This window comes from Bombyx mori, chromosome 1, assembly GCF_030269925.1.
Source record: "Bombyx mori chromosome 1, ASM3026992v2".
Taxonomy (NCBI): Eukaryota; Metazoa; Arthropoda; class Insecta; order Lepidoptera; family Bombycidae; genus Bombyx; species Bombyx mori.
In genome coordinates, this window is record NC_085107.1 from 5,711,533 (window position 1) to 5,738,977 (window position 27,445).

Genomic DNA, 27,445 nt, shown 5'->3' on the forward strand with positions numbered 1-27,445 from the left:
TCAGAGCTTTATTTATTTATTAAAAAGAAGTACACTTACAATTATCAGAAAATATTTCGTTCTCCATTACAAATGTCCATCTTTACATAGATCGGAATTTGCTAAATCAAGAAAAAAAATATACTATTAAATAATAAATATAAAGTAAACGTTTTAACCATGCAATGTATAGCAGTGCATATAAAGAAAATATTTTTTGAGGTTTGAAAATGCAGTACCATTTTGCAAAATTAAGTTTTTTTTTCAAGTCTATTAAAATTGTTAAGTGAATATCCTGCCACTCCAGCAGCCAATAGGCTTCTATAATACTACTCTTAAGTAGAAACAGCCGATACATAATCAATTGTAATACGTTTCCTATTAATTTGGTGGTTCGTTAACTTCACAATAAAATTATAAGAAAAAAAAATGGATATGAAAAATAGAAAAAAAAAAATTTAATTAAAAAACACAACCGTTGTCGACGGTCACATGCCTGCTGTTTTGGGTCTTGCAGCTGACTTGTAAGTACACATAAAAGGCCCAATACAAATTCAGATCTACGTGACCAAAGTACAAAATGAGCGTTTGCGCTTTTCGGACAAAAAAAAAAAACACAAATTCGCACAATACACGACAGTCGATGTAATCCAAAATAAACGTGTTCGTGCTCCAAAATGATCGTTTTGGTCGACACTACCGTCGTTAGTCGCGAAACGCTCATCGATGGACGGCGCCGTCATCATACCAATAATCCACAAAACATTTGATCGTTACACATTGATAGCTTGGAATGTTTGTTCGGGCGGCTAAATCTTAGCGTGCAGCCATTAGGCGCTCCGGAAATACTATAGATTATGATTATTATACGAAATGGTTTAATTGCTAAGTTATCTTGGAAAAAAAAAACACTAAATAGAGCGGCGCGATTGACGCGGTCCCCTCATAGGTTCGCTTTGAAAATGAGATCGTTTAACAATCCGAGTTGTCGTTACATACCCACAATAGAAGAAAAAGAAACGGTATGTTTTATTCATAATTAAGCCATTACATCTGTTTTATTGATGTTAATTAATTTGAATCTACCGTTCATTTACGTAGATAGGTTAGGCGTTCATATTAAAAAAAAAATGTTGCAGGCAACGATCGAACACCGGACCAATACACCTCAGAATCATAATTCCACCATTACTATTACATATAAACACTACGTTTATTATTATATAAATACTAATGAAATGTAATAAAACGGCTTACGTGATCATTCTCGACAATGACTTAAATCTACATGATTAATTATTTAACTCCGACGCATCGCTGTTATGATATGCAGGATGTAATAGAACAAGATCTCGAAATTAAAGACAATAATTGTCTTTATATTTAATATATTATTTATATAAAATCATCTTTATATAATATATAATAAATTATTTATCCCATGCAATTCTACTGCTGATCGTACATAACACAATAAGTGATTGGCTGACGCCGCGAAAGAGACTTGGACGAGGTTCCATCGCTTGTTGCATACTGGGTGCGGTTGTTGACCCCGAATTTTGTACGCATTCATTGCGGGATCACGAAATACTGAATCTATATAACCTTCGGGTTATATTCCTAATTCTGTTTTCGAATAACGAGATGTGGTGTAGTGTATTGACACCGGAAGTCCTATTACATCCTGTATATTACGTGTAGAACATACATGTGTACTACTACAAAAATACTACGAATAAAAATGCGTTCACACAAAAGGGAGTATATAATGATTAAACTTGTTTATAATAACTATCTGAAATCTTCAGTGTGATTAATATATGTTTATTATTATAAGATTTAAAAAAAACCTCTGTTCGAGAAAAAGGTTCCTAATGAACCCCGTACAGGGACATAGCCCAGTACGATGCAATCCAATTCAATCTTATCTTGGACAAACATAGAATCAAATGTCCGTAAGTACAAGTCCTGATCGGGACGATGTTTCCTAAGTACGTAAACAGTGCTCGCAGCACATTTACTGGTACACAATCCGAATACGAATACGTGGTAATACATCAACCTGACTAACAAACATTGAATTGATTATTATATATATACGGATATGAATGAATACATATAGTCGAGAATGTCACGTTTTTTTAGCGAACTACTCCATGTATTCGTAATCGTGGCCGCAACTGCAGCGGTTGCCATTACCTGGGCCGCCAAAGAAGTATTCGCCGTTGTCGCCATTACCGCCGTCGCCGTTGTTGTCGCGCTCATTAAACTGATTGTTTATTGGAACGTTGTTCTCCCTGCTGAACCCGTTGATATAACCGAAACTAAAGCTGAAGCCGTACGCGTTGGTCACGTAGCCCAGGTCGTCGCCGTGCCTGATGGGTATGCTATTGGTGTAGCCGGAGCCGTATTCCGGCTCGGGCTCTGGCTCGGGCACAGACATAGGCCCAGCGTTCAGTGCTAGCTAGGAATCGGGCTCGGAGGCTTGCATCACCTCCTCGAAGGCTTGGTCGAGGCAGTGCTTCAGCTCAGCGTAGGACACGACCAGGACGCTTTGCTCGTCGCGAGACATCAGCTCCACCTTCATAACCGATTCATTCGTTACTCATACGTGCAGTAGGTACAAGAGAGGAGAGAGAGAGAGGGGGGAGGAGAGAGAGAGAGAGGGGGGGAGGAGAGAGAGAGAGAGGGGGGGAGGAGAGAGAGAGAGAGGGGGGGAGGAGAGAGAGAGAGAAAACATACTTTATTGCACACCAAAACACAATTAACATCAAAAGACAGTCAACAAGCAGATACGTTCGTACAATAGGCGGCGGTATAAGCACTTTCTCGAATATGTGATTATAATGTTTTGATTGACAAAACGAAAATCTTGTATTTTGTAAAATATCACGATAGATTACGAGTTAATTCTGTGTGCGTTTAGAATTTAATTTTACTTTATAAGAAACGTGGCTTAATATCATTTATTTCTTTTATTTTATTTTATTACTAGCTTTAGCCCGCGACTCCGTCCGTGTGAAATAGTTACTTTGACATAACGCTAAATTTTACCCCCACTTCATTTACGTAGAAAGTGAAAATATTTTTGAATTATAGAATGTTAAGGAGCTATTTAAACTCCTATTTTGAAACATTCTTTATTGGTGCTCCACTTGTATTGGCCTTACCGTGATGTTATTATAGCCTATAGCTTTCCTCAATAAATGGGTTATCTAACACTGAAATAATTTTTCAAATCGGACTGGTAGTTCCTGAGATTAGCGCTTTCAAACAAACAAACTCTTCAGCTTTATAATATTATTAGTATAGATTATATTTTTTTCGAGAATGAATTGACATTTCACATCACTATTGCAATATGTTAAAACGGCCATCATAGCGTGCCGATAGAATCAGGGATAGGGATAATACCTTCGCAGCAGTTCCTCCGTCGAGCTGGTTCAGGCAGTGCGTTAGGTGCGCTTGGTCCAGCCAAGGACGGCCGTCAGTCGTCACTGAATGGAACAGATAATCACGGAACAGCTTCAGCATGTAGCGATCTCCGGTCTCCGACCAAGCAGGATCCAGATTCAATCTGTTAAGAGACAATTTTCAAAACCTCGTTTTCTTCTACAATAGTCAATCTAGTATATACAGGGTGTTACAAAACTACCCATAAAGCCGAAAGGAGGTTAAATGGGGCCTTATAACGAGTCCATTTACAATGTTTAAGAACCGTAGTAATGATGTATAAAATACACCCAAAAAATATATACATATTTTCAATGATGTGCAAACCCTATTACAGTAAAATTAAAGAGTAAACTACTACTACATTTCTACCTAATTCGCGGAACGATTTAAATTGCTATCTTCATGGCCTATGCATAGCATCATACTGTAATACTCCGAGTTAGAAAGCATCGTTATTTAGCAAAAAATATTGAAAAAAACTCTAAACAGTTGTAGGATATTGATTAGACGCTTTAAAATTGACATCTTTTTTTTACTTGACTTTTTTTTGAAGCCAGTACTTGAGTATAATGACATCCTTGTATTGAGGTAGCAAACATTTATGAATGACAAATAGAAAAACTATTAAAGTAGACAATTATTAGGTAAAATAGGTACGTAGGGCTTTCTGTTAAATAATCTGGTTCTACGACATGACAGCTTACTAGGGTTGACAAAACTTTTGGCTTTGATAATTAATTATATTTTTAAGGGGTATTTTGTAACACGTTGTATATACTAATTGATTTATTAGTGTCCGTTATATCGTGATCTGATGTTTTTTATCAACTTACTCTGGACGCTCGTTGACAATGCCAAGCTTGATTAATATGCGGAGGAGACGACCGTTATCTATCTCCTGGGACAGCTGATCTTCAAACGCATCAGCGCGTCTCTCCAGTGCCTCCACCTGTTTTGAAATTATCATTTCATATTGAGTAAGCCCCTCCCGATAATGCCACTCGGTTCATTTTGCCGCCAGGATGAATAAGAAAATTATTTCGAATTAATTAAAGTCTATGCGGGAATTGTACGCGCCGGAATTAAAGTTGACGTATCTATGAGCTGTAATAACTAAACCTATTGTAAAATTTACATAATTTCTGCGTGATACGTAATTCGATAAGTTTGATAAGCACGTTATCTATTGAAAATCCAAATCAATACTTTTCAAAACAGATTTTTCGTAATAATGAATTTATGAAATAATTAGGAATCCATAAAACTGCTAAATGCTAAATTTCAGATAGGTAGGTGAGTTACAACATGTCTCTTATTATGTAGGAATACGTCCTGTGTGTGTATATAATGCGCCCTGGGACGAGTGTGACGTACAACAAAGGTATTAGTCATCGATACATGCTGAAACATGAATGTAAAAACACAGAAAATCAATACCGTTTTATTCATTTATTTAAACATAACATATCTGTATTAAAATATCGGTCACAATGTGTTTTATTTACTTATAACATTTCGTAAACAAGACGAAGACAAAACTTGTGCGCAAACCGCGTGTCTTCATTTTCTACTGAGAATTGGACCCTAAGATGTGCAAACCGCAAATGAGTTGATACTTGCGAGATTCGGTGCTGCAGGAACATGCCGCGGATCTCATCAGACCATCACAACTACACTAGCTAAGCTCAGAAACAAAACAAAAACTTCCAGAATCTGAGGAGCACGATCGCAAGAGGAATAATAGACAATTTTACAATTTTGTTTTTTTAATTATTTTTTATCGCTTAGATGTGTGGACGAACTCACAGCCCACCTGGTGTTAAGAGGTTACTGAAGCCCATAGACATCTACAACGTAAATGTGCCACCCACCTTGAGATATAAGTTCTAAGGTCTCAAGTATAGTTACAACGGCTGCCCCACCCTTCAAACCGAAACGCATTACTGCTTCACCGCAGAAATAGGCGGGGCGGTGGTACCTACCCGTGCGGACTCACAAGAGGTCCTACCACCAGTGATTACACAAATTATAATTTTGCGGGTTTGGTTTTTATTACACGATGTTATTAACAAATGTTATTTACAAAAACACAAAAACAGGCTTTCGAAGTTGATGGTGTTCAGGGTTCCCAGATACTACATACACCAACCTCGGTAAGAACGCGCCTCTCAGTAGACTAGTTGGGGAATCAAACAATTTGCATAGCAAGCATTCTCTGGACGTTTTTGCTGGCACTGTCGTCAGTTAGTTTTAGACGAGAACACTACAACCTTGCTAAATGAGCTTTTTCAATTAAGTAATAGCGTATTTGGTAGTAAATGTGTAATAATGTAATGTCTTGTTGTAATGTTATATATAGTTTTTTTTTTATACAACAAACCGCTTTTTTTTATCAATGCATACCGTCGGTACCTATAATTGTGTTAGCATTTAGTGTGAAATCAATGTATATGATACTTGTAATGTTCTGTGCTGATGTATGTCATGTTGGTACCCAATAAATAAAATAAAATATAAAACTAATAAAATTAAGTTTCTTTTTTTTGTCCTACCTATGCTGATTGATAGCCTTGAGAGGCTATTTCAGCTTCACCCTAACGTATATAGGTGAGCTCACGGGGCTCAAACCGAATTGTTGCTAACACTGGCCCTAGCAAGAACAGTGCTTCGCCGAATCTACCACCGGATCGGATCATGACCCACTGAGAAGATCTGGCGAGAAACTCAGTGGGCTGTGAAATTAAGGTCAATTGAATTATAATACAAACTTAACAAAAATAAGAAGCAAAAAGGACGATCTTACCTGAGTATAGAACCTAGCTCCGATCATAGGCATAAGGTCGATAACGGAACGACGCGCAGGCGAGGATGACAGCAGATACCTAAAGTTGCATAATAAAATATTATATTTTCGTAACGAAAAAAAAAAACCGAATCTTAATTAAATTCATTAAATCTAGGCTTTATAGATTAAGTAATTGAAAAACATTTCTATGCGCTTATATATTTTAAGCAACAATTTCCTAAGCATCTAATTCACAGTTACCGGAATAAATGCTGTAGAATTACGTTTATAAAGAGACATACACTAGAACCGTACCGTAACTTATCGATTGTTAATAATAAAAAAAACAAATTCCATACAGAATTAGGTTCTTCAGATCCGCAGAGTAGGTCCTAGCGACGAGTTCCATGGACGCTGCGAGGTTGTCGCAATGTATGGTGCGACAGGCTAGAGCCAGTGCCAGCCGGCCCAAAGCGGTCAGATCGTCTTGCTGAGCCTATGCATTGACACGTACTTCGTTATATCTATACTAATATATTATAGATCTACAATGGTTTTTACGGATATTCCGTTATAACTACTGAACCGTGCATCCGATTGACTTGAAACTTGGTATGTATGCAGAAAATACCCCATTTCATATATCCCATATATGAAAATATTAAATATCTTCCGCCATTGTTTACTGCATAGCTTTTCAGGTTAATAAACATATTATTATATTGGAACAAATTCTTTAAAAGATTTTATAGAGCAAACCTATTAGAGCAAATTTAAATTTCAATCATTTTCAACTTAGAAATCTAAACAAAACGATCAACGTAATTTAAAAAAACAACAACAAACATTGCCTTAGGTCAAGAAAGTGACATTCAAACGTTCCGTAAACTCTTATGTTAAATTCATGTATTATCTATAAAATATCTACTCTTTTATAAGGGTGACATTGTTATAAATTTATTCAAAAGTTGTTCAAATCACAATGAATAAATTTTCAATGCACTAGTTCTTTGAAAATAGAATATTTTATGCAAAAACGCCATTACACGATCTTTTGATATAGTGTTCTTGTTAGTAAAATAAAAGGTTGTATTTACAATCTCGTTAATGTTTTTAGAATTCATTTTAAAAAATTATAATAAAATAAACAAGCATCGGATTTATAGAACACTTTCCCTGCTTATTTATCGAGGTTCTTGTATGTAATCGATATTTTTAATGTCTTACGTTATAAGATCAATAACTATTCGTTTCGTTTGATAGTGCACACTTAAATGGAACAATTATATGATTTAAAAAAAATTACTATCATAAATATTGAAATCGTCTTTATTTTATAGATATAACTAGCTGACCCGGCAAACGTTGTTTTGCCATAAATAAGTTTTTAGGGAATTACTAGGGTAGAAAAAAAAATGTAAGTGTGTAAGGATGTGGTAAATGAGTGAAAGAGGCATGTAGCGCCTTGAACGATGAGGGAATATAAAAATAACAAAACCTCATTTAACCACATAATCCATAATTATAACAACAATAAATTTGTCCAAAAAAATTAAAAATAAACGTTAAGGGTGGACAACCTTAATGAAAAATAGATAGTAGCCGATTCTCAGACCTACTGAACATGCATATGAAATTTCATAAAAATCGGTCAAATCGTTTCAGAGGAGTATGGTAACTTAACGTTGTGACACGAGAATTTTATAATATATAAGATTAATATTTCTTTTCGTTTCGTTTGATAATACACAGTTAAATGGAATAAGTATATGATTTAAAGAAAATATGTACTTTAATAAATATCGAAATAGTTTTTATTTTGTACTTTTTACTGATGGTAGGACCTCTTGTTAGTCCGCGCGGGTAGGTACCACCATCCTACCTTTTTCTGCCGTGAAGCAGTAATGCGTTTCGGTTTGAAGGGTGAGACAGCTGTTGACTATACTGTAACTATACTGAGATCATAGAACTTATTTCTCAAGGTGGGTGGCGCATTTAAGATGTCTATGGACTCCAGTAACCACTTAACACCAGGTGGGCTGTGAGGTCGTCCGACCGTCTAAGCAATAAAAAAAAGAAAAAGATAATTGTGAATCGTATGAAATTATAATTTACCTGTACTACATCATTGGTGTTGCTGTGTAGAGCATCAGCAGCACCGCACCATGCAATTCGGACTCGACATCCGTTCATGATCACCTTGGTCGGCTCCAGGCTCCTATATTATAAAATCGCAGACTATTGACAAAGTTTTACATGCGGCGCAAAAAAGACACTCTCGATTCACCAATAACCTTTTATAAAAAAAATAACGCCTAACTCCGATCTTGGTCAGTACATTCCAAACTTTACGGAGTTTCGTTGTTATTGATTTTTGTTCCGACACTAGATTTAATTTATTAAATTACTGAAACATTACATTGCAGATCGCAAACCTTGGTATGCACTTATTAATATTTCTCACAAACGAGTCGACTATTATCAAAGCTGGCAATGTGACTTTTGGACAATTATTCGTAAATCAGAAAAACGAATTATTGACTTTGTATTCCATTGGCAGTCACAAAACTTTTCTGAACGACATCTTAGATAAATAACAGGTTAAGTTAATACTTTATTTAATGCAGGTTTTGAACCGTATTCTTTGAAGGAGACGATTATATTCAAATCAATCTGTATCGCCATATCAATAACATTTTTTTGTCCAAATGCACAGATTGCCACCTTTGATAATAGACGACTCAAATACAATGCTGTTGAAGTTAAAGTTTCAAACCTGCAAATAGTTTGTGTAATGAATAAAAAACCAGGCTGACACAACGAGTTAGCGTCAGCGAAATCAGGATTAGTATCAAATTCGATTTATGAAGTCCATATAGATAGTAATTATTTTTACAATGTTCTTCTAGTGGACAATACTGTCGGCTTATGAAAAATAAACAAACAATATGTCTTTTTAAATCGGCAGTATTGACTCTTATTGGTCAAGGTCGCACATACAATTTTACTTTCAGATTGTTAATAACAATGTAAAATTAAACGTCACAACAGTTCATTCTTTGTTTTTTTTCGTATGAACTCACTTACAAATAAATGTTTTTTTTTTTTTAAATTCAGTCCGTTTGCAATATTTTGAGAGATTTATTTATGAGAAATGTACAATTACATTTTTGTTCAACTGCAATTTCTTTATTATGAATTTGTACAATGCCGTGAAAGATAATTTTTCATTATAATCTACTAAATAAAATAGTAATATAAGATGGCGTGTCAGTCTTCGAATTACTAAAACTGCTTTGAAAGTTTAAATTCGTGTGTATGTTGTAGTAAATTCCGTCTGTGTGTGTACATGTACACTCAAATGCTGTCTCGAATTTCGATGAATAACACTTCAGTCGCCTGTGTGTGACAACAAAATCTGTGGAGTATTCAAAACTTCGAAATTTCTGAACACGCTTAAGTAGTTTTGAAGATATCTAAGACTCGCGAAAGCCGAAGAAAACATTACATTACGTAGTTTGTATTTAACTTAGTTCTAGCTACAAGACTTAACCAAGCCGAGACTGGCATCCATTGATGTATTATTTTTTTTGATATATCAAGGCTGGCATCACGATCGTACGTAAGGATTCGCGAAACCATTATTGTTATATGCAATTATTAATAATGAAATTATTTCAGGTTGGTTATTTTACAATTTGACATTTACTATATAAGCAGTTTCAATTAATTAACTGAGATAAACTAAAATTGTTGCCTTCTTAATTTCACAAAAAGCTGGTTTACGTTGCGAATATATTTTAAATTTTTGTTCATGACACAATTCTCCCTTCCTGTTGGGGGTTGGTGCGCTTCTTATTTTAAGCCATAAAAATCAATTTACGAACATAAGATTTAAGTCTTTAATTAGTAAATTTATGTCTGAGCAGTGAGTGAACGCCGATAATTAACGCTCAACATTGCAAGTATTCGCATTAAGTCTACAATGAATTCGTACCTGCAGGCGAGTCCGGCTGTATGTATGGCGCGCAAGCCGGCCGTCAGTTGCACGAGCAGACTCCACAACACAGCTTCCGGAAGCAAAGCACCGCATGCGACCGCACGGAGCATGGCATTTTTCTAACAAATCGAGTTTTTTTTATTGTACTTAATTTGATGCCATTATAGTCGAATATGCGTAAATTTAAATATAAAGGAGACAAAGAGAAACGGTGTTCCATGAAACAAGCTTCCACATAAGTATGACGTCGAAAGCGTAACAATAGGAATGTCGATGTTTTCAAAAACAATTATTCATATATAAACCTTCAATTAACGCAAAATAAATTAGCCAAAGCGGTCGACCCGATCTCGTGTGATGTTGTGTTATATATAGATGTGGCCATTGACTTATATGTACACTTATGGACAAATTTAGAGGATTGAAAAAAAAGGTCTAATTATTGTTTGTACTGGCCACAAACATTAAAATTGTATTAAACTGTATTGTAATTGCATTAAACTGTATTAACAAATATAAATTAAAAAAGAACATGTTAATAGTAAGCCGAACTAAAAATAATATAACCCTTTTTTAACTTGCTTGATTCTGATCAGAATATTAGGTCAAAGTTATCAAATTATTGTACTGTCATCTGTCTATATCAACAGTATAGATTTTCAAGTTCATCAAACGCCTTGAAGCTAGTGAAGGTCGCATCAAAATATTCTGTTAACTAAAGAGGTATAATAAATACATGTTAAGATCGCTCTAGACGGTAGGCCGCGTATGTTAGAATTGAGGCGACTAAAATCCCCCGTCTCTCACACACCCGCGTCTCAGCCTCGGATGAATTAGCTCAACAGAGTCAAGCGTAAGGCATGGGGACGCATTCCACGGAAGCTCATCTTTGCCCCACGGCCGTCCCCTCACTGGACGCCACAATGGTGGTCATCACAACCATTGGTAGTCCGGTCGGCTATACACGCCGCGCCTCCAATAATGCCTCTAACGCCCAAAACGCATCACTGGGCTAGAAACAGCGTGGACCAGAGAGTTCGATCATCCGTGACTCGGTTGCTCTTACTCAAAACATGTGTAGACATTTTACACGTCGTCTTATTGGGTAACCCAAATCGACATACGCTGGGAATCCGAAACATTTGGACGGCCAGGATCGGAGCGAGTAACCTATCCTGACCTCCAATTTCAACGGCAGCGGTTTGGTGTGAACAGAGAACATCGCTTTTTCTCGCGTTCCGGGATATGCTTTTGCGAGATGGAAATACGTGTCAAGCTAAAACGCATTAAAAAAGAAAGTTTAGAGATTTTTTTCTTGATTTTAAATCCCAAACTTTATCTTGTTTTTATAGATATTGGAGAGAATTGCGTTCTTTCATACCGCGAACAATTTTGCCCACCTATTGTTACATGTTTACTAGAGCCATTAGACAGGGTGTATGCCATATGCACCTTGAGACATGACTTCGAAATCTCAATTGTATTGTATAACGACCGCCCTACCCTACAAACAGAAACCCAAAACAGTTTCGCTGCAAAAATAGATAGAAAAGTATCTACCAGAGTGCTTTCATATTGCGCTTTTATATTTTTGCCTTGACTGCGTTGTTTGCTGTCTTAACCGTGAAATATACAAATTAACTAAGAATGCTAACAAGGCAAAAGACCACTCGCAAGTTATAAGAACCGTTACCATAAGTGAATCTGGACACACCTATAAACTTGTCGCCTAAACAGAAAAATGTAACCAGAGATGATCAGTTCATCGGTATCAGAGCTTACATACCGTAACTTAACTTCTGCCGTAGTAAGAATGATGCTTTAAGAAATTCCAGGAATTCAGTGCGAACAAAAACTATGAGAAGAAGTTTGAAATCGGCCTGAAGAAATTCACACTTGCGTGCCACAGGTTTCTAGCTACATAGCCTCGAGTATCCGGTAGTTAAGCTTTGCTCATATCACGAAGTTTGGAGTCAGGTTCTAGTCATAGATGAGTCAGATCTACCTGAAGCCAGATGACGAAAAGATTAGAGTAGGCTCGCTCTGGAGAGAAGTATGTTCGGTTAGACCGTAGGTGTCGGACACCTTCCAAAAATTTGAAGTAAATGGAAGGGTTTGGCAGCGCGGTCGCCCGAATTAAGCCCAATAATAACGTAAGGGATAATTTTCGAAAAGAAAATCAACTGTAATCCCGCTAATTTAAGAGACCTTAGAAACGTATTATAGGCAGTATGGAAAGCAATCTCTTATCAATTTACTATAATATTAAATGGTTCGCAAGGAGTCTAGAAGTTCGAACAGCTCGAGGGCGGCAACACTAAGTACTGATTATGTATGTATATATGTATGTATGTAAGTACTGATTACCCAAGCTATATAAGCCGTTAGTTAAGCATTTATGAAAAAAAAAGATGAATTCATACAGTAAAACAAAGTGTACTTACTGTATTACAAATAATCAAACACAAATTATTATAATAAAGTTAACTATCCTAATATCCATTATATTATGTTAAATGCACATTTTGCGTTCCTCTAAAGTTGTCCACGAGTGTATATGTAGGTTTATATTGTCATTATTGCTGAGAGAGCAAGGAAATCACATCATTTATATTGAAATATTAATTATAAATAGATAGCAATGAACGTTTCTAGGCTGACAAGGATTTATTATTCAGAACGAGTATGAGAACTCTGCTTACCCAGTTTACTACTATTACTCCCCTCTCTAATTAATACATTGAGTAAAGGTTGATATCACAACCCTATTTTTGCAGAAAAGGATTGGAATTTGTATTTAGGTTTGAGTGGTTGGTATACGAGTATTATAAATCTTGTTATTTTAAGATGAGAGCTTTTTCGTGGCGTTTTTAATGTTCGATGTATTTGACTTTTTTTTAGGTAGAACATTCTGTGGTACCTGATCTATTCGCCATACGGATATGTTCTTACTCACAAAAATCCAATTTTCAGTCACCGATGCATCAGGGGAAGGACTTTAGTATGTTAAGAATCAATGAGTAACAATCAATTATTTTGATCAGAAAATCTTTCATTGCTAACTAATAGTTAATATACTAAAAGCATAGAAAACGAATTTCCCAAGAGAAAAAAAACGTGTGGCACTCGGGAACTGCCGCGGTAAAGCTATTGCATAGTATTTTTTATCAACTTATGCAATTATAATTAGATAATGATATTTTAATATTAAAACAATAATAAAACAAGACCACGCTATATTAAACATTAATAAAAGCAAAACATTAACTGTCCCCTTCACACTCATAACCTAGACCGCGCGAGAGAGAGATGGGCAGACTTTTCATGATGCGCATGCAGTGTGACGTCACGCCACGCTCTTATTCACAAACACTACACAAGCGCAACGTCTGAATGTGTTGAACGCGAGCTACATAGTAGGCGTAGTGGGGTGACAGGTTATTTTCGTTACGAAATTTCTTGATTCAGTCGCCGCGCTTAAAGCCCGAGATAAAATCTATGCAATAGCTTAATAAATAATCATAACATCATTAACGCTACACAAACCTGATGGGTATACGGACGCGGTGCATCCGGGTCCGAAGAGAACGGATCATGATAAGCAGCTCCACCCTCGGCGGAGTTGTTTCCGTTTCCGGACAAATACTTGTTCATCAGAGTCACAGCGGCTGGATGATACTGGTACACCAGGACCAGTGCTATTGGATTGATATTTTCGAATAATTTCATAATTCGTCTTCCAATAACTACGGTATTGGGATTTGGTCAATAAACATCCTAGATGTGTGGACGAGCTCACAGCCCACCTGGTGTTAACTGGTTACTGGAACCCATAGACATCTATAACGTAAATGCGCCACACACCTTGAGATATAAGTTCTGAGGTCTCAGCATAGTTACAACGACCCCACTCTTCTAACCGAAACGCATTACTGCTTCACGGCAGAAATAGGCGGGGCGGTGGAACCTACCCGTGCGGACTCACAGGAGGTCCTACCACCAGTAAAAAGAAAAACAGACAGAAAACCTTGTTATTTGACTTATTGATATTGATTGTACTGTATCTATAGATAGCAACATCGAGGGGTTGTAATAGTTTCACCGAACGTATAGGCGAGCTCACAGGTCTCAGACTTAGACAATTTGCTAACAACCGAATCGGAATCGCGACCCACTGAGAAGATACGACGAGAAACTCAGTGGGCTGTGTCTGTGAGTTGCACTACGAAACCTTCATTGGATTCCACGGAATCTTGGTAAAAACTATTTAATGTATATCGAATTATTTGTCTAATTTTTTTTTGGTCTAAGCTACATGTCTTTCGTGTATGTAGATATATTCTAAATTTTAGTGGCTTATTAAGATTTGAGAGACTAAGGGCACATACTAATCATGTGAACATTGGACATTTATTTTAACATTATTGGACATTAATTATATAAAATTTACTAGCAGTTAATTCGTCAGAACAATACTGTTTTAAAATGTAACGCAACTTGAAATATGTCACCTGAATACAGACTCATTTGCATGAAGTCACTCAGGACAAAACATTTTCATTAAAAAAAAAACGATAATAAAACTGAAATTCAAAAGGCTTAAGATGCATAGCGGTCATTTTTGAATTTCAAAACAGCAGAACAATAACCCGATAATGTGATTAACATGGGTTCAAATGGTTTTAAATTTTAAACGTAGTGATGGTGGAAAATTTTGTAACATTAATAAAGTGCTAGGTCTTCATGAAGACATTTCATTATAAGCTAAGGCAGGTATATAAAGTAAATCTGTGAAAAAAATTGTGAACCACACTTATCCCATATTAGTCGCCGCAAATAAATTCCTTTTGGATTAAGCATAAACCACAAGCGAGGGGTATTTTTTCTTTTAATTGATCGTTTGAATTTGTCGCCCACATTTACATTTAGGTAGGTATTATACGTAAACATTTTTTGTTTTTACAAGATAATGACAATGTGTGCATTTAAAACATTTGAAATTGTTTAAAATATTCGTCATAGTATTTTTCATTGTAAATATAGGGTGTCTCAAAAATTAACGCAAGATTTGAATTTGCCATTTGCACAAAGTTGGCAACCCTAAAAAACGGCAATTTGAAAGCTGACAGTTAAGGTTAGTTAATAAAAATGGAACGTTGGAAACATAATTGGACCATACTTTTTGAAAAAGAATCTGTTCAAACAGCGACTGTTAATAGTGCTCGATATCGCGACATTATAACACAGTTCATTCTGCCTAAATTGGATGATGTTGAAGTAGCTATATGTGATTTCAACAAGACGGTGCCACATACCATGCAGCACTTGAAGTAATCCAATTACTATATAAGCATAAGGCTTTTCCAGGTCGTGTAATCTCTCGTATTGGCCCCCTAGATCCTGTGATTTAACACCATTACATTTCTTTTGATGGGGAACGGTCGGTGCTCGATATCGCAACATGATAACACAGTTCATTCTGCCTAAATTGGATGTTGATGTGGCTAATATGTGGTTTCAACAAGACGGTGCCACATGCCATACAGCACGTAAAACAATCCTATTGCTACATAAGCATAAGACCTTTCCAGGTCGTGTAATCTCTCGTTCCGGTGATCAGAATCGGTCCCCTAGATCGTGTGATTTAACACCATTACATTTCTGTTTATGGGGCTATTTGTAATCATAGTTATAGGTGAACAAATCCACGACCACCCGTACATTAAAGGATAAGATTCAATGCTGCATCAAAGAAATTCAACTACATTTTTGCATAATATGTAAGTGCATGCAAGACCATGGAGGCAATTTGCCCGATGTGTTATTCCATAAATAACCCTATCCTACGTATTTTATGATACAATAGAAAAATAACAATCAAAAGACTAAAAACTGTGTTTTCTATTTAATTCAAACCTTGCGTTAATTTTTTTATTATTTAAAAACGCCCTTTACTATGATTTGAAATATTAACGGAAGTAGATTTAATAAAAAAAAATGTAATTTCAGAGTTATAGTCCTTAGTGTTGTATTATATTGTGATCTTCCTACCAGCATAAGAGAACTTTTTTCGTCGTGAAAGCCTCCTGCTTTAATGTAATTTTAATTATAATGAATAAGAACTGTTATCATTAATATGATGATGATTATTAATTAAAGCCCAAACCTTAATACATTAGATAAATATAAAAATAATAGATAATTATATTTTCATTATTTAAAATTATCTATTTAAAAAAAAACTGCCAATATGTGCAGACAATGACTTGCACAAAATACTAATAACGCTATTAACTTACATATAGTAGTTAATTTAGCTGAGACCTGACTGTTAAAACGTTAAAATACTAAATGTTTCGAAAAAAAGATGCATTTACATAAAAAAACATTTATATTAAAATAACAATGTAGACCGAGCAATGGATTATGCTTGGAAATGTAATCATTTTGTTTTAAGTTGCTAAATTTACTCACATATATCGTTAAAAGCCTTGGTGCTGAAATATTCTTCCAGACGCACAATGTTCGGGTGGTCGATCTGCTTCCACATTTCAAGACGCTTGGAGGCCGGCGACGTGTAAGAATGGAGCCTCCTTAGAGCCACATAATCACCGTTCTGACGGTTAGTAGCGCGGTACGATGTCGACATCGAATGCGTCACGGCACCCTCCAGGGGTACCAGCTCGGCGTACATGTCCACGCTGTCCGGTATATCTGTTACACACAGAACTTACCGATCAACTAGACTTTTTGGCGGGAACGCAAGGAGTGAAGTTTTGTGATTTGTTTTATTTTGTCTATTTAGTGTTTATTCTGATTTAAATGTGTAACAGTGGTGGTTTATTAACTGTTTAATATCTGTGAAAGTGCACAAATGTGGGAAAATTAAACAAAGGCGCTGGATGTAACTTCTCGGGATCCTTCAAAAAGTCCACTGAAAAAATCTCAGTAAATGACCACCATTATACTGAGATTATATTTCATCCCATATCATTACATTTAATTTCGTCCCAGTTGATTAATGTCGCAAATTAATCATCTTCATTTCATTTCACTCCATATTATCATTTTTCATAAAAATAAGAATAATAAATTAAAATAAAATATGACTTAAAGGTCTTAGTTACTAGGTCAGAAAATCCCTTCAAAAAAACCGATCAACTAACAACAACAAACGCATATTCATAATTTAATGATCCATTAAAATTTCTATTTCATTGGAGGCATTTTACAACAGAATAGCGTTAGACACTGGATTTCATTATGACGTATTTACTGAGTAATAATTGAAAGCATCTTTTGCGATATAACTTTTGTTCGGAGCATATCTATACATTGTTTTTCGATGACATCTATGAGACGATGCCATTAGAGTGATATCAGTCTTAATAATCACTCATAAGAAAAAATATCTATTTTTCATATTTCCGTATTAATAAAAAGGGAATCAAATTAAGTCGAAAACCCCTTTACGTGCCGGGTCGTTCGTTTGTTAGAACCGATGTACCTGGAAACTGATTGAGATCAGGCTGCAAATAAACATCATCATTCCTGTCGTAGATCTCAGACCGTATTGTTTCGGGATTGTAAAAAGTCGCCGCTAGACCTGCGAACAATGAAAATTCAAACTGTTGTTGTTTTTTTTTCTAAACAAACATGAAACAGTTTTAAAAATATTTTAAAGAGGTAGGTAGGTAGGTAAATGAAATATCCCCATACGCTTCAATATCAACTTTTATATTCATAGCAATGTTCTTTAAACGATTTTCGTAGCAACGTTTATCGAAGGAGCGCTTTAGCAGTAGCGCGCTATTCAATAGTAGTAATGTCGCTCTGCGAGTTTCGCTCACTGATAATATTAGCAAAGCTTAAAGTCATGTAAAGGTATGCTTAAACGAGCAGGCGCTTCGCGGAAATTATTCCCTTAAAATTTAAACATTGCGCGCCATGCTTTACTTTAATAAGCTCTCTTATGGTTATTGACATCTCGACGTGTATAGAAGATTTAACGAGCAATTGTGTGGTTATAGTTCAGAGCGTAAACTGATCCCACTTTGTTGTACATTCAGATTCTAAACGATGTCTAAAGGAGAGCTCGAAAAGGGTTCGTTTATCATAAATGGCACATGATTTACATCATGTAAGGCCGCTTTTTATTTATAAATTCAAATTCACATCGGTGCCTTATTCCTGAAGGTAATTAATGCAACCGAGTATTAGACCAACAGATTCGAATGGAAACTAAAATAATATCTAAAGTGCAAAAATTAGATCAATAATTTTATTTGTATGATCTTACAGAGTTTAATAATATTAATGACTATCATTTATTACGCTTTTACATTTGGGCACGCGACGCTCCTATAGAAATAGCAAAGCATAGCTCGGTCAATTTAACAAATAAATTGACTAGCCGAGCTGTTGAAATAATCTTATTCATTCGCTTAGCAAGATGCTTTGTTTTAGTGCTGAGTTTCGCTGATTTTTGCAAGTCTAATGATCCAGGGGTCAGGGCTAGTAGGATGTGGATGACTACGTCGCCCCTTATATAAATCACATGACGTGATTAATATTAAACAAAGCCATCCTTTTGACGCATGACAAATAACGTTCAGGTATTCAAAAGATTTAAAATTGATAGCATAATGAAATTGACACATGCTAATATTGCGAAACGAATGAGATTGAACAATATTGAAGGATCCTTTGTGTATTAAATACTGTATTGTCTCCCCCCTGGATGTTCGAAGTATATTTGAAATGAATCAAGCATTTGTTTTTATAAATTCATTCTAAACGATGTACTATAATTATAATGTTACGCAGGTTGCTTCTAATAAGATTAAAGAACATCGCAATGAATATATTGAAGCCTCCTTTTTTTTTTTATTATTTCATGTTAAAAAGGGACCTACCACCCTCGTTTATTTGTTATTTCATTGTATACTGAAACAATTTAACCAGAACAATAATGGTGGCACAACACAGGAATATATGATTCAAATCGAATTCTTGTCTTAATTATGTTGTCCCAATATTTTTGCCTCTACAATAAAAACATCTGCTTCTAGACTTTGCTCTCGTCTTTTTTCAATGTAGACAGTCAAGCATATATGGCCTATCTGACGGTAAGTGGTTACCATCAATGATGAACATCAGCCATGGGAGAAGCACTGCCTACACAAGTAGCACATAGATTTCTTTATCATATATATATAACGCATAGCAAATTAGTGATAATGATTATGAGATTATGTTTGCTTAGATCGGCAAATGGTTCTACGCCTCATCTAATCATCCATCACTAGAGCCAACAGAGTAACGTGACTACCAATGCCACATTGACGAATCTCGAATAGACTATCGTAATTTTCAATCGAAAATTGCATAATTAGTTCGCGGCAGAAATAGGCAATGCGGTTGGACTAAGCAAACACAATCACTGTTAGTAAAACTTGAAATACCTGTGACAGAATTGAAATTGTATCAGCATTAAAATAGATATTTTTTATTAATAAATCTTTTTATATATATATGATTATACTGATCGTTACAAATGTATATTTAAATTTCAATTCTGTTAATAGGTAAGTGTATTGCATCGACAACACGAACCTTGTTTGTTGGTGGACGGCCCTGGCTGCGGTAAGGCCCCAGCGTACATCTGCGAAGCATACGGAGACACCATCGGCGGCCCTACTGCGTTTAGACATGGCTCAGACGGACCTGGTTGGTGGAAATCTTAAAAACGCTTTGAATATGCCTGATAAATCGTTTCAATAAAACTATTATTTTACACATAAACATAAATATCCACTGACACTAATCAATAATAGAGTTTACGTTATTTAATAAGTAAAATAATATATGTAAACCTCAAGTTATTCTTATTCGTACATGCAACATTTAAATAATATTTATGATTTATTAAATAAATATTTAAACAATTAAGTTATCTAAATAATACTGTATAAAGTAAATAAGCATGTTTCCAGCGTCGTGTGAGGTGTCGTAATCGGCTCTGTAACTATTTAAAAAAATATGACATAAGCTATGATGAAACAGCTCAGAACTATCAATAAAAATTAGTAAATAATCTAAAATACACAATAAATTACAAAAAAAAAACCAACCTAATATTTTATCGATTTCTATTTATTAATTTAGATACACAGATATTATAGAAAATAGTATACAACCAAACCAAATAAAATGATTTTGTTTCTACAGATGGACACCAAAATCATGCGTAAAAGGCTTGCTTACATGGGTATACCAATGGATATGGTCTTGCGGTGCTCAGCAGAGAGTAGTCCATGCACGGTTCTTCTGGTATTGTTAGCCATACAAAACGAAATAAAGGAAACTTATATATATCAAGAAACAATTTTATTATTTAGTTTGCTAACACCGGGCATAGACCATAGAATCTAATTAAGAATTTCGTTAATTGCATTATTGATATTCGTACTCCATGCCCCTTCAGTGGTGAGTTGCATTGGCGTTCGTAAGCGGAAGCACGTGAATAATTTAAAAACAGTTTTCAAAAGAAGCATACTTTATCTCGAGTCCTTTTTCTGTGGCGTACCGGTTTGAAAGAACAATTTTATGTATTGTATTTTTCATTTAAGTACATTTACTATTAATGCTAACATATATATTATATTTCATAATAATGTCCGTTTCTTCTTTTTATTCGTGTATTCATGTTATGTTCTATACATATTATTATTTGGTTGGTTGTTGATTTGAGTGGACCGACATACGCGCATTGCAAACGCGTCGAATCAATAGTTCGTCAAACCCAGACACCCCTCGGAGAGAAACATAGAAACATACTATATCCATAGTCACTGTCTAGACAAGGGGGTTGCAGGTACTAAACCAGACATGGTTAGCTTATTAAGGTATGCTCGAAGTTTGTTATATTGAAATACATCGTCAACGACGATCAACAAGTATGTGTGAAACTTTGCATAATAATTATTAAGAATTCTAGACAGATTCGGTGATGTTGTTCTTTATATCATATCGATATTTATTTACATGAAATTACATTTAAATTTAACGTAAAATCATGTATCATTTGAATCCACATTTTTTGTTCGTAAAACGAGTTTAATGATGTAAAAACTTTATCAAACACACAAGGTGGGTTGTAGTCAAAAGGAAATAACTTAATTCTGATCCCTTAAAGCAATTAGGTTTCTTTTTGAGTAACACAAAAAAATATAAATAGGAGGCTAACGATGCAATCCGCAGTTCTAATAAAAGTAATTAAACACCGAGAAGTTACTGAACAAACAATTCCAAGAAATTTGTAGTGTTACCGGAGAATGGCTGATATTTCAATAAAATTTCTCATGAATATTGTTTGTTATTGCTATTTCTCATGAATACGAGTATGATTGAAATATGATGACAGATCCGACATTGCAGGTTTTGTGTGATCTTTGTTTGTCCGTTAAATTACGTTACTAAGTGACAATTTCATAATTTTATTAGGCTTTACTATAACTGGAAACTACTACTACTAGAAAAATGTAGCTATAGGCATAAAGTGTATTTTGTTCATAATATTAGTTGGGTATTAAGTATTAAAAGTATTAACTTATCGTGGATTTGATGACTTACCCATGGAAGCCGATGAATTAAGACCGCTAGTGGTATTGAGGCTGTCTGAATTGGTCGAGTAGAAATAGGTAGTTCCTCCCACGTTCTCCTGTGAAAATTTAACTGCATAATCGTTTGCATAAATGTCAATGGAAATGGTCTTGTCTTATTTTGTACAGTGAATTCCTATTAAAGCACGCTGATTCGTTTTGGATAATTACAAAAGGCCATGCGTACTTATGTTTGTGTTCTTTTTGTGACTACTTGTGTGTACTACATGTATTCTATATTTCAATTTCCCCACGATTGTGTTGGAGGCACACTGCTTACTATTCGCAAACGACCTCTTTCTATCGGCAATATAAGGGTGGAGTTTTTTTAAATATGTTGACAGAGCGTTACAGTGGAGCAAGGAAAATAAGATGATTTAAATGTATACAAGTATAACATGATAAACTAATACCGAGCAAATACTTCGCACCACCGATGTTTTTTTAGATATTGCGGTAAAACACTCAGTCGTAGTCATCTCGAGACAAATTCAATTATTTGGAATTCTGATGAAGTCACACTGGAAAAAGCACCAAGCTAATTCAGTAGATTTTTTTTATCATTTTTTATCATTGCTAGCTGTTGATGTATCCTTCATCTTAAGCACTTCGGGTACAATGAATGTGTAATTGAGAGAACTCTTCTCGAACTGCATCGAACCGTAGGCTTTAAGCCGGGGGCAAGAGGAGAGCTCACGTCCAACTGCAGCCCTTGCATGAGGCGGCTTCCCTTAGTGAACCATTTCGGATGTGGCCGCGTGGCGCCAATGTACTGCGGCGCGGCGCAGAGCTTAAAGAACGACCGGTGGTGGTGATTGATTCGACTAGCTGGTTTTCATTCGAGGTATCCGGGAACACCTGCAGCACTAGCATGACTGGCCGAAATAGATTAGCTTTCGTCGCCGCCCCGTCGATCAGATGTTCACGATGCGCGTCTGCACTGTTTATCGTCACGCCCCTACTACCTCTCCCGGATGCAGGATCTTTTAGTGAGCCATTAAACCATTATCTTTCACTTGCGATATTCCTTCTTCAAAGTTCTACTACAGTCTACCGTAACATGTGTACCCTCGCGCCACGGATATCACAGCAGAAGATTCAACACGCAGCATAAAACAAATTTACCTACATATTTTCAAAATTCTAATATTAGGAGGTCCTTACTTATGAAGTTGGCCTTTTGTGCGGAAAAATTAAAACACCAAAAAAATATGAAAATCATTTATTAAAAAAAAGTATTGATTCCTTTATTGAAAAAAAAATTGTATGTGAGGAGACTCAGTAAGTATTGTAAATAAAGTAAATATTCTTTATACTGCCTCATGTGACTTATACTGATGTTTTTTTTCCAAAGTCCGGAAAAGTGGTAATCTGCTGGAGCAAGGGCCGGGGAGAACGACGAGAGATTAACTAAGGCTGGCCGGATATTCGTCCCGTTCGAGTTCCATGTCGGAAGCGTTCAAGCCAATAAGGAGTGGTGCCTTCGTCGTATTCACTCCGTACCTGCTATTGATGTTGAGAGCCATTTGTGCGGCATTGCTACTGAGACGGAACTAGTTTTCCATAATTACCGATATTTTTATCACGTCCATTAACTTGTCTTTGCAGTCATTTTCATCAGGAAGCAAGAAACAGTGGAGCTGTCGACTTATACTGGTGCGCCGTACCAAATACAGGCTCAACAGATGTACATAATATGTATATATCGTATTTTCCTCATTTCATTAGATATATGACCCCACGCCGCAAATTATGTTCTCGTTAAATGATAAATATACGTTTTGTGACATTATTCCACGACCGTTCCAAGTTAGCAACGAATTGGTTTTTGGTTTTGTATCTGTCTGTACCAATAAAAAACCTGTGATTTGCGTAACTTGTGATACCCCGTAGGAGCGGGACGTTGTAGGATGATTTGTTTTGTGGATATACCACCCAGAGTAGAACCCTAGTGGACACTCTGTCTCACACATGTCGTGATTGTTGCAAATAAGACGGAGTAACTCTCTGGCATCTGCTCACCCTCGCAATTATAACCTCCAAGTGTAAATACGTAAGAACCGATAAATAGAAGACAAACGCATGGAATTTACCATTTTAAGATGTTATAAAAGCAGACTTTTTTTCGGTAGGCGCGTTTTTTCTGACCTTGAATCAAGGTCTTTGATGTATTATTGTAGGATCCGAAATTGAACTTGTTTCTCCTTCGCTAGTATAAGGATGACCCCATAATGGATTTACTACATATCAAGAAAAATTTATCTGTGACTATTTAATCACAAAAAATGGGTAAAGGACCTCAAACACTTCCAGTCTAATTTTTTTTTACCGCTTTTGAAAATTTTAGGTTCGAGATCTGATCAATGGTATACAGCAGTAAACAATTTGTGAAATCTAACCATTTTATGATAATTATTAAAATGATAAATTAAAATTTTTAAACTTTATAATTCCTGAAGCCGTTTGAAGAGCTGTTGAAACAAATTTAGTAGCCTAAAAACGTGCACAAATGAAGTTTTTTCCATCAGAATATCTTCTGATCATGGACTCTATAAATCTGTTGTAACATTAATGATAGACTAACCTGATGGACAGTTGAAGCATTCGCCATTGGTATAGGAGGTGGTGGTGGACCCTCAGGTGATTCTGGGGGAAGCATATTCGGTGGCGGAACATAGTAGTTCATCGGAATAAATTCGCTCACCAATACCTGTGTAGTAAACTATTATTATACATATATATATATATTAATATGTAAAGCAAAAACTTTGTATCCCTTTTTACGAAAATTGCACAGATAGAGGAGTATGAAATTTTCCACACTTATAGAGAATATAGAGAAGAAGTGCACAATGCTAATTATTTTTTAAATCATGCATAAAAGATACAGGTAGTAAAAGAATTTTATTCGTGTAGTCTCAGGTCGGGATATAAAGTTACAAAAAGGCTTGAAGAAAGTCTTTCGATTAAAATAGGATGCACCCAGTATCGCCTTTGTCTTTTTCTCCGATGTCTCAGTTTTCTGTATAAAATTAATAAGCAAATTGCTTCCTCCACGTCCATTCTCAATCAATGTTGATGCCAGACTCTCGCGCGTACATTCTGTCATGTGAACGTTACCACCGCGCGGTGACGCGCGGTACCGCGCGATCATATGAACTTAGCCTTAGTCTTTGGTCAAATTGAGAATAGATGAATATTATTTGTCTTTATTATTATTAATGTATAGTGTGGTTTTGGCGAAATCTGTGATTATATTATATAAGTATAATAGTATTTGTCAATAGAACCATAATAATCTTTAAACATTAAATTTCAATTGATTAAAATCAAATTTTGACTACTGCGGGACCACTAGTTATATTTAACTGGTGACTTTAAGTTAAATTGTAATCCAACATTTAAACATGGCAATATAAAAGTGGTTGTATGTATGTATGAATGTTCCCAATACTCTTAGAAATGGCTGAACTGATTTTAATGAAATTTTCAGATATACTCCAGACTGGAATTGTGGGTGATAATAAAAATATTGGTAGTGCTTGAATCAAAGTTAAATAAAAAAACAGCCAACAAAGCAGGCAAGGTTTGACTAATGTATAAACTTACAATAAAATTTCATTCATTTTTAGAACTGAATGGATTATTTCAATTACATACATATTTTTATTTAGCCAGAGGAAAAATCGCATTCATACTTTTAAATCTGTAATTTGAGTATTCACATCTAAGAATTGGTTGTTTTCTATAAAATCAAAAAATAGCTTTGTTGTCCATTACCACAAAGGTATAGTATAGGTAATAATCTGATTTATATATAAATTAAATAAGAATTGAATAATAAATTTTGATTTAAAGAGACATACATGACATAGTGCTTTGATAATTTTTCATGTCTGCTTTTATGTAGGTAGGTTCACATTTGTTTCAATAACAGTTAGGGTCTTAAGAATAATGTCTGATGAAATTAGATTTTATGATAATTTCAGCTACCAGTATCCAGTAAACATGACAAATTTACTCAGTTTTAACTTTTATCATCAAAATCATACATATTTCTGTACCTTTGCTGCTCACATGACTAGCAGCTTTATGATAAGCATGTGTATGTCACTGTATCTTACAACTTTTCAGATGCCTCTTCACATCCTTTTGTCTCAGGACTAAGGCAACAACACATTTACACTTACCATAATGAAATAAAAAAAAAATTAGTTGGTACCCACTATCCAGACATATGGGATAAGTCCCAAAAAAGAAAAACCCGTTTTAGGTTTTTTATTTTTCTTGTAGGCAGACAGGCCTACTGCCAATCTGATGATGAGTGGTTACCATCGTACATAATCATCAGGAATGCCCAGGGCACAGCCAAGCTGTTGTCTACCTTTTTTTATATAATGTAGTGTAGGCTTCAAGTTCATACACATCTGCACATAATATTGACGCTTGAAAATCAAATGTGACTAAGCGACAATTACTGCCTTGTACATAAATGATAGGCAATAACCATATTCGATGCGCAATAAAAATATATTTCTAGGTCTATTAAAATCATTTCAATCCTACAGTTAGATTCGTTAAAATAGAATTTTTTTCAGGTATATTTTAAATTAATTTCAACTATAAATTAGTCTTCTGTAAGATTCACGCATTGTCGCTTAGTCACATTTGCCTTTCAAGCGTCGATATGTATTTCTGACATTATGATGCAACTTAATATTCAAAATGTCAAAGATATATGTTAGGTGGAATTAATCATAAGAAATATTTATTTTCCTAAAATGTTATTTGAAAATATTACCTTCTTAACACCTGGTGGTGAGGAATCCAAAGTGAGCTTCCCTATAGCATGGTTAAGAGAGCGTGTGGGCGTCGAAGTTGAGCGACTCTAAAATTTATGACAATTAAAAAAAATCGCTTTCTTAAAATAATAATAAAAATTTAAAAAACAATGTCTTACCATGTATGTAACTAGCTTCGATTCTTGTGGAAGCCCGTTAGGCGGTGCGTATGGTAGAAATATTGATGGATCCATAATTTCAAAACTGCAGTGCGTCTGTGCAGTCTGCTGCAAAGAAGAAAAAACATAGTCAATAAATCAATAAAAGTAGCGTAGGTACCTACTTCACAGTTTTGTTCCCAACTTATGTAGGTAGTAAGCACTTTAAAATTGACCTACCTTAATTTATGATTCTTTTCGATTCACAGTTATTCATGACAATGAGAGTACCCCAACATGTCGTTATTAAGGGTTCAATTTCAACCAGACATATTTGGAAAGCTAGAATACTATATTAAATACGTGATAGAAATCAAACCCTCAAAAATCTAAAAACTACGTATTTCATTGTCTCAAAAGACGGGGCTTAAAGGCAATCTTTATTGATTCATTCACACAAAACACTGGGGCAGCAATTTTAATACAAAATTCACGGACTCTCAGAGACGGGGACACGAAGACAATAGAGACATTAAACAGGAACAGGTAAGAGATGAGTCCTAATACGTCGGTGAAGGTAGTGTGTACCAGTGTACGTACACTACAGTGAAACAGTCTTCCAT

The 27,445-nt window shown here is 35.3% G+C and overlaps 1 protein-coding gene across 13 annotated transcripts; it reads right to left on the reverse strand.

The window, feature by feature from the left end:
- LOC105841231 (PAN2-PAN3 deadenylation complex subunit PAN3) lies at positions 1 to 27,445 on the reverse strand. Of its 13 annotated transcripts, none has more exons than XM_021350485.3 (17): positions 27,063 to 27,445; positions 26,844 to 26,951; positions 26,685 to 26,771; positions 24,468 to 24,593; positions 21,855 to 21,942; positions 20,487 to 20,546; positions 19,836 to 19,946; positions 17,728 to 17,826; positions 16,695 to 16,934; positions 13,767 to 13,918; positions 10,218 to 10,339; positions 8,336 to 8,438; positions 6,580 to 6,716; positions 6,239 to 6,317; positions 4,269 to 4,384; positions 3,394 to 3,556; positions 1 to 2,560 (listed from the first exon to the last, which is right to left on the reverse strand). In XM_021350485.3, the coding sequence occupies exons 2-17, from the start codon at positions 26,916 to 26,918 to the stop codon at positions 2,444 to 2,446; spliced, it is 1,875 nt and encodes a 624-aa protein (XP_021206160.2). In that variant the 5' UTR covers positions 26,919 to 26,951; positions 27,063 to 27,445; the 3' UTR covers positions 1 to 2,443. The 13 variants fall into 13 exon arrangements, with proteins under 13 accessions (XP_021206160.2, XP_021206158.2, XP_021206159.2 ...); XM_021350483.3 differs by having other exon boundaries at positions 19,836 to 19,961; XM_021350484.3 differs by having other exon boundaries at positions 20,487 to 20,549.

What these genes read in the sequence shown, in the direction of transcription:
- LOC105841231 (XM_021350480.3), bottom strand. Translation starts at nt 26,918, where the DNA reads ATGGATCCATCAATATTTCTACCATACGCACCGCCTAACGGGCTTCCA. An exon ending in ACACCAATGATGTAGTACAG is followed by an intron (nt 6,717 to 8,335) that starts GTAAATTATAAT and finishes GTCAATGCATAG; the next exon opens with GCTCAGCAAGACGATCTGAC. An exon ending in ACGGAGGAACTGCTGCGAAG is followed by an intron (nt 2,561 to 3,393) that starts GTATTATCCCTA and finishes TCGGTTATGAAG; the next exon opens with GTGGAGCTGATGTCTCGCGA.